This window comes from Perca fluviatilis, chromosome 12 (assembly GCF_010015445.1).
Source record: "Perca fluviatilis chromosome 12, GENO_Pfluv_1.0, whole genome shotgun sequence".
NCBI classification, from domain to species: domain Eukaryota; kingdom Metazoa; phylum Chordata; class Actinopteri; order Perciformes; family Percidae; genus Perca; species Perca fluviatilis.
The window spans coordinates 38,904,023-38,917,251 of record NC_053123.1 but is presented as its reverse complement, the minus strand read 5'-3'; the positions used below and the strand labels follow the sequence as shown (position 1 = coordinate 38,917,251).

General features: G+C 46.1%; 1 protein-coding gene across 1 annotated transcript in view; it reads left to right on the top strand.

The window, feature by feature from the left end:
• Positions 1–13,229, top strand: part of LOC120569501 (titin-like) — a 276,128-nt gene that overhangs the window by 158,431 nt on the left and 104,468 nt on the right. The window contains 12 exon segments of the mRNA XM_039817355.1: positions 1–37; positions 604–912; positions 2,463–2,741; positions 4,109–4,411; positions 5,313–5,512; positions 6,318–6,501; positions 7,272–7,574; positions 8,835–9,134; positions 9,297–9,415; positions 10,183–10,360; positions 11,733–12,017; positions 12,403–12,696. The exon segment at positions 1–37 is cut by the window's left edge and continues 160 nt beyond it. Of these exon segments, the coding sequence (XP_039673289.1) occupies positions 1–37; positions 604–912; positions 2,463–2,741; positions 4,109–4,411; positions 5,313–5,512; positions 6,318–6,501; positions 7,272–7,574; positions 8,835–9,134; positions 9,297–9,415; positions 10,183–10,360; positions 11,733–12,017; positions 12,403–12,696 (2,791 nt within the window).

Below are 13,229 nucleotides of genomic sequence, written 5' to 3'. Positions count from 1 at the left end.
GAACCCACCGAGATCCTCACCGTCGAGGACGCAACCAGTAAGAGAGCGCCACGTAGATGTTAGATTATCATTATAAAATACTCGTAACAGAGGGAGAGGTAGATCATTTTTACGGAGAGACACTCGCACAAACACATAGTTTTTCAGTTCATGTATTTTCCATAACATATCTGCTTGCAGACTAACGACAAAATATCTCATTAACTTTTGTTCTGTTTCTGTGGATCATTTTTAAGGAGAATACATCATTATTCAGTCTATTTATGTGTGTGTATATACGTATAAGATAGACTTGGAAGATACTTACTTTAGGGCTGTCAATCGATTAACACATTATAATAATCCCAAATTATGCCAACCATCCTGTAGCAGACTGTGAAGAGTGAAAGTGTGAGTGCAGACATAAATAAACATAATTATTCAGTCTATTTGTCTTTCATAACTTGTCTTCTTTCTGAAGAAGGGAAAGAAAACATTCATTTACTCCACTTTGTCTTTTTGTGTCTGTAAATTTCTCCTAAATTCACTAAATGTTAGCCTTACATAATGCCTCATTTGCATATTTAAACAGATATAAACTGAGCCTCCGTCCTGTCTCTCCAGGTGCTCCCTCTCCCCCTCTGGAGGTTTCGGTCCCGGACGCCAGCCGGCAGCACATCAACGTCTGCTGGAAGCCTCCGGTTAAAGACGGCGGCTCGCCGATCACCGGCTACCACGTGGAGGTGGCCGAGGCGCGGCCGGAGCTCAAGTGGCTGCGCGTCAACAACAGACCCATCAAAGAGCTCAAGTTCAGGATCGACGACGGCATCAAACCGGAGAAGAAGTACGTCATCAGGGTCCGGGCCATCAACGCTATCGGCGTCAGCGACCCGTCCGAGATCTCCGACAAAGTCTTCACCAAGGACCCCGACTGTAAGCAAAGACATAAATCACGGTTTTTTTTTGAACAAGGTCTGGTTATTCAAGATTTTACAACATACCAAAAAAAAACAAAGGAGAACTCAAACAGTACAGTATACAACAAAACCCCAACACAACCCATCCCTCCACCCATCAGACAAACATTATTGGATAATATATAGTTTCTTTTCTAAATTATTAGAAAAGGATACATAAATATACATACATACACAAACATACAAAAGTAATTTTTGGGGCTGTATTCTCTACTTGATTTTTTCAACAAATGTCAAGAAGGGTTGCCAGATTGCATAGAATCTCTGGACAGACCCTTGAAGAGAGTATCTTATTTTCTCTAGTTTAAAATACTGCATAATCTCCTTAATCCAATGAGAAAAAGTGGGAGGAAGAGAGTCTTTCCATTTAAACAATATTAATCTCCTGGCAAGAAGTGTGCAAAAGGCCAACATTTTACAATAAATCACATTTAAACAAGTCAACTTTATTGTCAATTCTGCAAAATGTGCCAGACATACAGAGAAAATATGTTTCTCTCCGACCCACGGTGCAATAAGGACACATACAACAAGCATAATATATAAATATATAGATACAGAAAGGTAAGTAATATGTACAAATAAAGCTAGAGAAAGATAAGTAATATACAGTTATATATTCTAAATAGTGCAAATGTAAGAAATTTGAAACATGAAGATATTTAAATGTGCAATATAAAGGAAGAGTTCCTGAGTGTCTTTTTTATATAAAGTGGCCAGTGCAGTGTCTTATTAAACAAGAAACAAGCTGTAATGTATCCCTGTGTTACCCAAACTCCACCAGACTCCATGTAAATAATCAGGACTTTTAGCGTGTATAGAGCCAGCATATCTCCACCAGACTCCATGTAAATAATCAGGACTTTTAGCTGTATATATGAGCCAGCATATCTCCACCAGACTCCATGTAAATAATCAGGACTTTTAGCGTGTATAGAGCCAGCATATCTCCACCAGACTCCATGTAAATAATCAGGACTTTTAGCGTGTATAGAGCCAGCATATCTCCACCAGACTCCATGTAAATAATCAGGACTTTTAGCGTGTATAGAGCCAGCATATCTCCACCAGACTCCATGTAAATAATCAGGACTTTTAGCGTGTATAGAGCCAGCATATCTCCACATGTAAATGGGTGAATTAAGGGTTTATTTCAACCAAACCTTACTCTTTAACTAAAAGGTCTATCTCTGTAGGGATCCATCCCATAATGTTGTCAGACACTTAGAATAATAATGTGAGTCTGTCAGCAGCAACAACAGAACTTTTAGTGACTCTAACTGCTGCTGAACATTAGTCCTGTAGGGTTACATTACAGCTCGGTTCTGGTTTAATACTGGACCAGTTTCACAGATTGTTGTTCCATCAGACACTCAGACACAGAAAACATAGGAACATAGGGTCCATGTTAAAAACACAAAGTTACCCTTTAAGAATTTTAAAGAAAATTCATTTAAAACCCTGATAATTAACCCTGAATATTCCCGCTCTGTCTCTGGTCCCAAGGCGCTCCCACCATGGATCTGGAGGCGCAGGACGTGGTGGTGGTTGAAGGCGAGAAGCTGCACCTGAACATCCCCTACCGGGCCATCCCGACGCCCAAGATGGTTTGGCAGAAGGACACCGTGGAGTGCAAGGCCGACGAGCGCATGTCGCTGACGGTGGAGATGAACAGCGCTCATCTGGAGCTGCTCAAGTGCAAACGCGGCGACGCGGGCGCCTACGCCATCACGCTGGAGAACAGCCTGGGGAAAGCCACCGGCACCGTCAACGTCAAAGTCATCGGTACGTTAACCGTTATATAACTGAGCTTTTATTTCATACGTCCAGTGCAGTCCAGTTCATTACATTACATTACATTACATGTCATTTAACTACAAAGAATATATGAAAGTCCAGCTTCAAGATATATATTATATATATATATATATCTTGGTTTGTGTGACTCGGGGGGCGGGTCTTACACACATACTTTAGTTTGCTTGACACATTTTGGGCAGTCCAGTCCAGTACATTACATTACAGTGCACAGTGCATTAAAAAGCCCCATAAGTTATCAATGCACGGAAAGATGGTTTCCTGATTGGTTTGTCTGTCTCGGGGGGCGGGTCTTACCCACATTCTTTAGTTTGCTTGACACATTTTGGGCAAATCTTTGGCGAGAAATCGACAGCAGACACGGTAGACCTCAGTGTTTCCTAAAAACCTGCCTGCAGCCGTGCTGTTACCTAACTTTCTCTGCATGTTCAAGATTCAAAATCCTTTTTTTATTCCACAAATTCACAATGTTGCAGCAGCAACGTATAAAAATCACTCTAAAGATAAACAAACAATACATAAATGTAGGTAGAGATACCGGTTGAATCAGCAGTGTTGCAGAGTTACATTATAGCACGGTTCATCGGTCTGAAACTGGTCCTCTGACACGCTTTGTTCTCCCTCCCCCCCCCCCCCCCCCCCCCCCCCCTAAAAACACGCCCCCCCGCCCCCTGCGGGAGGAGTTCTTCCCCCCCCTACCGGCAAACCCCCAAAAACCCCCCCCCCCCCCCCCCCTCCCCTTCCCCTTGGGCTCCCCAGGCGCCCCCCGCGCCCCCCCCCCCTCCCCCCCCGGGGTGGGGCCCCCCCTGCCGCCCCTTTTTTTCCTCTCCTCCCCCCCCCTTCCCCCTTTTTACTCCCCCCCCCTCCCCCCCCTTTTTTCTTTCCTCTTCCCCTCCCCCCCCCCCCCCCCCCCCCCCCCGTGGGTGGTTAGTTTATGTTTTTTTTTTGTGCTTCTTCTTCTCCCCCCCCCCCCCCCCCCCCGCCGCCGGCCGGGGGGGTGGGGGGGTTTGCAGACTCAGCCTTTAGAAAATGTGTTTTGTATTTGGATATAAAATGTGTTTCAAATGAAAACAAGTTGACCTAATAATGAAAGAGATGTTTTATTTAGCAGAATTACATTATATTTCATTTATTTTAGCAGATTTTCTACGAATAGAGAAGAGAATTTCTACGGAGAAAGTTGCAGTGTGTTTGGACTTTTCTGGCGACAGTGTGGCTTGTTTCCTGAGTTGTAATTTGTCTCGTGATTATCAGCGCTCTCTGGAGTTTAAATAACGGTTAAATGGATGAACTGCTCCCAGATTGACATGCTGCTGTTGTCCTGAACTCTGCAGAGAAACCGGACCCGCCCATCCAGGTGGAGGCTCTGGACCCGACGTCCAAGTCGATCCGGGTCAGCTGGAAGGCTCCGGACTCGGACGGCGGCTGCCCCATCCAGGGCTACATCGTGGAGAAGATGGAGAAGGACGGCGAGCGCTACGAGCGCGTCACGCCCAGCCTGGTGCCCGGGTTGTTCTTCGTGGTCACCGGGCTGACGGAGGACACGGAGTACCAGTTCAGGGTCCGGGCGGAGAACGCCGCCGGAGTCAGCGAGCCGTCCCGCAGCACGCCGCTCGTCAAGGCTGCAGACCCCGTCGGTAAGAAACGCCACAAACACTCCTGCTGTCAGACGCCCAACGTGTTCCACACATGGAGAAGTACTTCATTCATCAAAATCCTTTCTTGTCCCGAGGAAAACACATTTAGGGTCCTATCTCGCACCCAGTGCGGCGCAAAGCCCGACCCAAGTGTCTTTGCTAGTTTAAGACCGACCCAGTTGTCGGTTTCCCGTCCAGCGCCCACGTCGTTTAAATAACAAATGCACCTGCACCCATCTGGGGCCCATCGGCGTGCTGGTCTTACAGGGAGGTGTGTTCAGGTGCATTCTGGGCGTGCTGTTCTTACAGGGAGGTGTGTTCAGGTGCATTCTGGGAGTATTGCTATCTTGAGGCAGCGGGAAGTGATGGCGCCATTGACCAACAAAAACCTGGTCTAAAGTCAATAACTCAGCATTTCATTGTTATTTTAACAGAGCATTAGTAAAATGCTCCTAGGCTCGTGCACAGCACGCACACTATGCTTGTTACACGCACACACACACACACACACACACACACACACACACACACACACACACACACACGCAGAAGATTACTAATATAAATATTGGGTATAAATCCTCCATCATAACAGCAATGCTCCAAGGTCCAAACGCGCCTGGCTTTTAAAGGGAATGGGAGATGATCTCTGATTGGTTGATGAATGGGAGATGATCTCTGATTGGTTGATTGCATGTTACGCCCAAAACGCACTTCTGATTAATGAAGACACTAAGAACAACCCTTTAGGACCAGGCGCCCGGCACACGGACCCTTTTATCAGCCATCAGACTAGCAGAAGTGGATTTGGACACTCCTGCACCAGGCGCTCTTTGGGCCCTTATCTTTAAAACCTGAAATAAGAACTTTCTGAATGTAATACCTCTTGTTTGGTTTTCAGATAAACCGAAGGTGACGCTCTACGCCCGCGTGCAGTCCGGTTTGTGCGTGAAGAAGGGCGAGGAGATCCGAATTGACGCCTACGTCTCCGGTTCCCCGTATCCCAAAATCAGCTGGCTGAGGAACCACGAGGACGTCACCAAGGAGCCGAGCAAGAAGATAGTTCCTATCGTCAAGAAGAAGAAGAAGACCAAGACCACGGTCAGTCCTCACAGACACCGAGCTCTAACGTAGTACTAGTACTAGTGCTTTAACTAGTACTAGTACTACGTTAGTACTGGTGCTAGTGGTGTCAATCTCCACTGGGCTCACGGCTACATTACCATTATTCTGTCAAATTCAGCAGTCAGATATACAGTGTATATATATATATATATATATATATATATATATCCATCAGGCAAAGTGCAGAATAAATTAGATGTGTCAGAGGGAGAGATTTCTGATGGTTTTTGACTTGTTTGGATGTTTTTGTTGCTTTTGTGAACGAGGAAACAGAAGGCAGAGTTCTGAGGTTTGGTCTCGTCATGAAACGGGTCTGAACTTTAAGAAAAAAAATGTATTTAAAAGAAAAATGTATTGACGTTTTTTGTCTCCTTTTTGCACATTTTTATTTTTATTTTTTTTGCATTTTCACTACGTTTTTTCCGACACTTATGGGACCTTTTTTCAATGTTTTTTGAGCGTTTGTGTTGAATTTTTTTTGAATTTTTCAGGAAACCAAATTCAGATCCGCCACTAACCCGATTAAGTTTGTGCCGTTTTCAACGTTTTGTCACTTTTCGGGAGCTTTTTTGGCGTTCTTGTTGATGTTTTTTCCCGCTGTCCTTTTTTATTTTTCTGTCGCCTTTGTAACAAAAGTTTTAGGTGCCTTGTTTGTGACGTTTTTGTGGCAAGTTTTTAGAAATGTTTCCTGAATCTCTGCATCGATTCATTTCACCACTCCTAATTTATACTCATGTTTTAGTTAATGATATATGATAAATGTTCCCTTGGTGCCCTGCAGGTCCCGGAGCCGGAGGAGGAGTTTGTGACCCCGCTGCGGGAGCGTCTGGGTCTGGACCAGACCCATCGGGGTCAGTGTGCGCTGATGATCCGCGAGGCGGTCCGCGCCGACCACGGAGACTTCACCGTCCAGGTGCAGAACGCTCACGGAGTCGCCACCGCCAGCTGCGTCGTCAACGTCCTCGGTAAGACACACACACACACACACACACACACACACACACACACACACACACACGCAGTACCACAATGTTGTGGTACTTGTACTTTACTTGAGTCTTTTCTTTTCATGTTACTTTCTACTTCTACTCCACTACAGTTTAGAGAGAAATATTGGACTTTTTACTCCACTACTACACACGCACAGTGTGTCTGTGTTTGTGTGTGTATGTGTGTGGGTCTGTGAGTGTGTATGTGTGTGTGTGTGTGTGTGTGTGTGTGTGTGTGTGTGTGTGTGTGTGTGTTTTGTGTGTGTGTGTGTGTGTGTGTGGGGGTCTGTGAGTGTGTGTCTGTGTGTGACTGTGTGTGTATGTGTGTTCGTGCATTTGTGTGCGTGTGTGTGTCTGTGTGTGTGTGTGTGTGTGTGTGTCGTACATACGAGAAAAACAGTTTTGGGGGAAAAGTTTTTCGGTGAAAAAAAAAAGTTTTTCCAGAGCAACTTTATCTTCAACAAACTTTTCTTTCACCTCTTTATTTCATTTGTATATCTGGAATTATAAAGTCTGTTATATAAGGTTGTTTATTGTGTAAATACGGTTGTTTTATTACTATTATTATTATTATAACTCCCATATCCTATACTTTGTGGATATTGTTTATCCTGATGTGTGTACATTTTTCTTTTGAGCTGCTGTAGTGATTTCCCCAGTCTGGGATTAATAAAGTCTCTCTCATATTATATTATTTTCTCTTAATCCTCCTGGGAATAACCGTTTCTCCGACTCTCCCTCGGCAGACAAGCCTGGCGCTCCGCTGAACTTCAGCTTCGAGGAGATCCGCAGCACGTCGGTGGTGTGTAACTGGGAGCCGCCGCAGGACGACGGCGGCAGCGAGATCCTCAACTACATCCTGGAGAAGAAGGACAACCGCAACGACGCGGTGGGCTGGATCACGGTCACGGCCACGCTGAAGGGAACCAGCTGCCCCATCACCAAGCTCATCGAGGGCAAGGAGTACATCTTCAGAGTCACGGCCGAGAACAAGTTCGGCTGCGGGCCGCCCTGCGTGTCCGAGCCCGTGGTCGCCAAGAACATGTTCGGTACGTACACGGAAACACGCGCGTGGAGGACGATTTAAAGCTGAGAGGCCACTAGAGCTGGGCAATATATGGATATTATATCGATATCTTGATATGAGACTAGATATCGTCTTGGATTTTGGATATCGTAATATGGCATAAGTGTCTTCTCCTGGTTGTAAAGGCTGCATTACAGTAAAGTGATTTTCTGAACTTACCAGACTGTAACTGTTCTATTATTCACCTTTTAGCCTTTAGTCATTATATCCACATTACTGATGATTATTTATCTAAAATCTCAGTGTGTAAATATTTAGTGAAAGCACCGATAGTCAACACTACAATATCGTTGCAATATCAATATAGAGATATTTGGTCAAAAATATCGTGATATTTGATTTTCTCCATATCACCCAGCCCTAGAGGCCAGATAGCATAAGGGTAGAAGGACTAAGGAACATGCTCTTGCTATAGCATCAGCTTTTATTAATACGTTATAACGTTTCGGTCCCTTCATCGAGAGTTCATCAGGAATAAAAAGTTTTTACAAATAAAAGGTGAAGTAAAAATGAAACCGTGTTCTTTTCCCTTTTCCACTATGGAAAGAGAGCGTTGGCTTACTGACCAGGGCTTTGAATTGACACCTGCCAACCTGCCAAATGCTGGTCAAAGTTTACTTTGGCGAGTAATATTGTAAAGTTATTAGCCAATTTGGCCGGTGATGCACCTGTTTAAATCGTCCGGCTGCAGAAATGTTGCCAGATTGCCAGTGGTCCGCCAAGATATTTGGGCGCTTTTGTGTGTGTGTTTGGCTTGGAAATGTAATCTTTATCTGGCAACTCTGCTCGTAGTACTAATCCTACATTTCCCATGAACACCGTGTCGTGACGTCGGCTACGTGTCTAGCGTGCGATATCGATGAAATTAAGTAATTAAGTTGAAAAAATGTGTTGAAATTAGTAACAATTTGGATAGTGGAAAATCTGATTGGCTGGTAAATAAAAAAATGTACTAGCAATGTTGGCTGGTGATTAAAAAAGTTCATTTAAAGCCCTTTTACTGACTATTTCTCTCTCTCTCTCTCTACCCCCCGAGCCTCCATAAGCTCCCAACAACTGAAACCTCCTTCCTTCCCTCCTTTCCTTTCCTTTCCTTTCCTAAGCACTACCTTTACCTTTACCTTTACATTTAAAAAAAACTATTCTTTTCCCTTTTCCACGGAGGATGTATAAAGAGCGTTGGGTCACTGACTGTTTCTCCTCCCTCTCCCCTTCCCCCCAGATCCTCCGGATGCTCCCAACACACCCCGAGTCCACGAGGTGACGGCGAGCACCGCCAGGATCTCGTGGCACGAGCCCAAAGACAACGGCAGCCCGATCCTGGGCTACTGGATCGAGAGGAAGGAGGTGAACAGCAAACACTGGACGCGGGTCAACCGCGCGCTGCTCAACTCTCTGGAAGTCAAGGTGCTCGGCCTGATGGAGGGACTCACCTACATCTTCAGGGTCTGCGCCGAAAACCTGGCCGGGCCCGGGCCCTTCAGCGAGCCCAGCGACCGCACCGTCGCCATGGACGCCATCCGTAAGTCGCTCTGGTCCTGTCAGGAGAGAGACGTCACGGGGAGATGTTTGAGAACAAAGTTGGAATAGATTTTAGTATTTTCTGTCCTTCGAGGCAGCTATTGGTATTATAATAATAATAATAATAATAATAATAATAATAATAACTCTGTGTCCCTCCCAGTGCCCCCCGGCCCCCCCACTCCGTGGATCGTGGACACAGGGAAGGATTCAGTCATTGTGGCGTGGAAGCCGCCGCTGTACAATGGTGGAGGGGATATCCTGGGATACCACCTGGAGAAGGTACGGAAAGCCGACACAACATGCGCTGCAACGCTGACGCGCTGCAACGCTAACGAGCTGCATCGCTAACGAGCTGCATCGCTAACGAGCTGCATCGTTAACGAGCTGCATCGTTAACGAGCTGCAACGCTAACGAGCTGCATCGCTAACGAGCTGCATCGTTAACGAGCTGCATCGTTAACGAGCTGCAACGCTAACGAGCTGCATCGCTAACGAGCTGTAACGTTGACAAGCTGCATCGTTAACGAGCTGCAACGCTGACGAGCTGCAACGTTGACAAGCTGCATCGTTGATTAGCTGCAACGCTAACGAGCTGCAACACTAACGAGCTGCATCGTTAACGAGCTGCAACGCTAACGAGCTGCATCGTTAACGAGCTGTAACATTGACTCGTTGCAACATGCTTCAACGCTTACGCGGTGCAACCTTGACATGCTGTTTCGTTGACACACTGTTAAGTTGACGCGCTGTAACGTTGCGCACCAACGTTGAGGCGCTGCCATGCTAACGAGCTGCAACGTTGACGTGCTTCCGATGTTTTTGATGCTTTAACTTGGCTGTTTTTTTACGCTTTTGTCAACATTTTTGCCGTTTTCTTTCTCAGTATCTTGAACTTGTCTCTACTCTTTTGGACTGTCGGCGCCCCTAGCCTTCGCCTTCGCCGCGGGCTGGCCCTGCTTTTCTCTTCTCACATTTCTTCCTTAGCCGCCGTGAGCGCAGCGTCAGCACATCTGTGATGTTGAAGTGTTTCTTTTATGTGGCGGCAGGTTCTGGTCGGAGAGAAGCAGTGGACTCGCAGCACCGAGTTCAGATGTAAAGAGCTGACGTACACGATGACCGGTCTGACCGAGGGAGCCGATTATTACATCCGCGTCATCGCCATCAACGACGCCGGGCCCGGAGCTCCCGGCGTGACCGAACCCGTCACCGTCACAGAGCCGCAAGGTACGCCCACTCATCAACACTGGACTTCACTGTTCTTGTTTTATATCTCTATTGCCTGAAAAAGTGCAAAGTAGACAAAGAATCATACAGAGGTGTACACAACAGTATACAGGTGTATAAAAGACACAAATAAGAAAAGTAATCCAACATTGCCAGGGTAGCGTATATTACATATATACATATGGGGATATTAAGAGGGGTCCATATGTCCAAATGTTTTACTACCTTTTTGTTATGGGATTTAGAGTCTGACTGTCTCTGACTGTCTCTGTGTCTAACTGTCTCTGTCTCTAACTGTCTCTGTGTCTAACTGTCTCTGTCTCTGACTGTCTCTGTGTCTAACTGTCTCTGTGTCTGACTGTCTCTGTCTCTAACTGTCTCTGTGTCTAACTGTCTCTGTCTCTAACTGTCTCTGTGTCTGACTGTCTCTGTCTCTGACTGTCTCTGTCTCTAACTGTCTCTGTGTCTAACTGTCTCTGACTGTCTCTGTGTCTAACTGTCTCTGTCTCTAACTGTCTCTGTGTCTAACTGTCTCTGTCTCTAACTGTCTCTGTGTCTGACTGTCTCTGTCTCTGACTGTCTCTGTCTCTAACTGTCTCTGTGTCTAACTGTCTCTAACTGTCTCTGTCTCTAACTGTCTCTGTGTCTAACTGTCTCTAACTGTCTCTGTGTCGAACTGTCTCTGTCTCTAACTGTCTTTGTGTCTAACTGTCTCTGTGTCTGACTGTCTCTGTCTCTGACTGTCTCTGTGTCTAACTGTCTCTAACTGTCTCTGTGTCTAATTGTCTCTGTCTCTGACTGTCTCTGTCTCTAACTGTCTCTGTGTCTAACTGTCTCTAACTGTCTCTGTGTCTAATTGTCTCTGTCTCTGACTGTCTCTGTCTCTAACTGTCTCTGTGTCTAACTGTCTCTGACTGTCTCTGTGTCTAATTGTCTCTGTCTCTAACTGTCTCTGTGTCTAACTGTCTCTGACTGTCTCTGTGTCTAATTGTCTCTGTCTCTAACTGTCTCTGTGTCTAACTGTCTCTGACTGTCTCTGTGTCTAATTGTCTCTGTCTCTAACTGTCTCTGTGTCTAACTGTCTCTGACTGTCTCTGTGTCTAATTGTCTCTGACTGTCTCTGTGTCTAATTGTCTCTGTCTCTAACTGTCTCTGTGTCTAACTGTCTCTGACTGTCTCTGTGTCTAATTGTCTCTGACTGTCTCTGTGTCTAACTGTCTCTGACTGTCTCTGTGTCTAATTGTCTCTGTCTCTAACTGTCTCTGTGTCTAACTGTCTCTGTGTCTAACTGTCTCTCTCTGTCCCGACTGTCTCTGTCTCTAACTGTCTCTGTCTCTCTGTCCCTGACTGTCTCTGTGCGGCTGTGTTTCAGTAACTCCGGCGGTGAGCCTCGATGCCTCGGTGAGGAACGGCGTCATCATCAGGGCCGGCGAGCTGCTGCGTCTCCCCGCCGTGGTGACGGGCCGCCCGCCGCCAACCATCACATGGACCAAAAACGAGAAGGAAACGGAGAAGGAGCGGATGATCGTGGAGACGGAGGGAAAGAACACGGTCCTGATCATCAAGAAGGCGCTGAGGGCCGACCACGGAAACTACCAGGTCACCGGCACCAACAGCAGCGGCACCAAGACCGCCGAGACCCGAGTGGACGTCATGGGTCAGTAAATACATATTATACATTTATCAGATTGATAGATACATAGATACTTTATTGATCCCCAAGGGGAAACTCAAGGTCCCAGCTGCTCTATCTATCTATCTATCTATCTATCTACCTATCTATCTATCTATGTACCTATCTATCTATGTACCTATCTATCTATCTATCTATCTATCTATCTATCTATCTATCTATCTATCTATCTATCTATCTATCTATCTATCTATCTATCTATCTATCTATCTATCTATCTATGTATCTAAGAGATTCCAGGCAGCAGTGGTAGAAACCAACCACCACGCTAACATTTGATCGTGTCCTGCAGCGAATAGACCAGCTCTAGTGTTTATGTATTTCCTGACATTGTGTCGGTGTCCTGCAGACGTCCCAGGGCCGGTGGTGGACCTGAAGACGGTGGCGGTGACCAAGAAGAACATCACGCTGTCGTGGTCCGACCCGCTGGACAACGGCGGCAGCGACATCATCGGCTACGAGGTCCTGAGGAAGGACGCCAAGATGAAGCTGTTCCGCCAGCCCATCGAGACGGCGTCCTGCAAGTGTGACGTCCAGGGCCTGCTGTCCGGGGAGGAGTACGACTTCAGGGTCATCGCACGCAACAAGTTCGGAGATGGAGCGCCCACAGACATCGGACCCATCCTGGCAGAGGATCCCAAAGGTAAACACCCACTAAATATCAACGACTGTGGACACTCAATGACATTTCTCTGACAAAATAAATCAGAGAAACGGTGTGGAACAGCGTTTTTATCAAACCTTTTCAGACTATAAGATAGATTATTTGTGACATAAATTTGAGGCAGTGTCTCAAAACGGTTGGTTTCATGCTGAAGTCCAACAACACAGAAAACACCAACAGATCTCGTGGTGTGTACATCTCAGCGGGCTCTCTGCCACCTGTCGGGTAAATGTCTGTACCTAATAATTCTGTTTCCAGTCTTCATTTGGGCTGAAGCTGCAGCTACTTTCTTCTGTCTGTTCTCTGAGATTAATTGAGCAGCGTGATGAGGTTGATCCAACCCAATCCAATCCAAGTGAAACGGTGCTTCCTACTCCAAAAAATAAAGAAATGCTTCCCAAAGAAAGTAAGATAAAAACTGAGGATAAACCAGCAGGACTCGCAACCCCAACCAGGACATTTCGTGATGGATGTTACAAAAGAAACAGAATTTCTAATATTCTTCTGACACC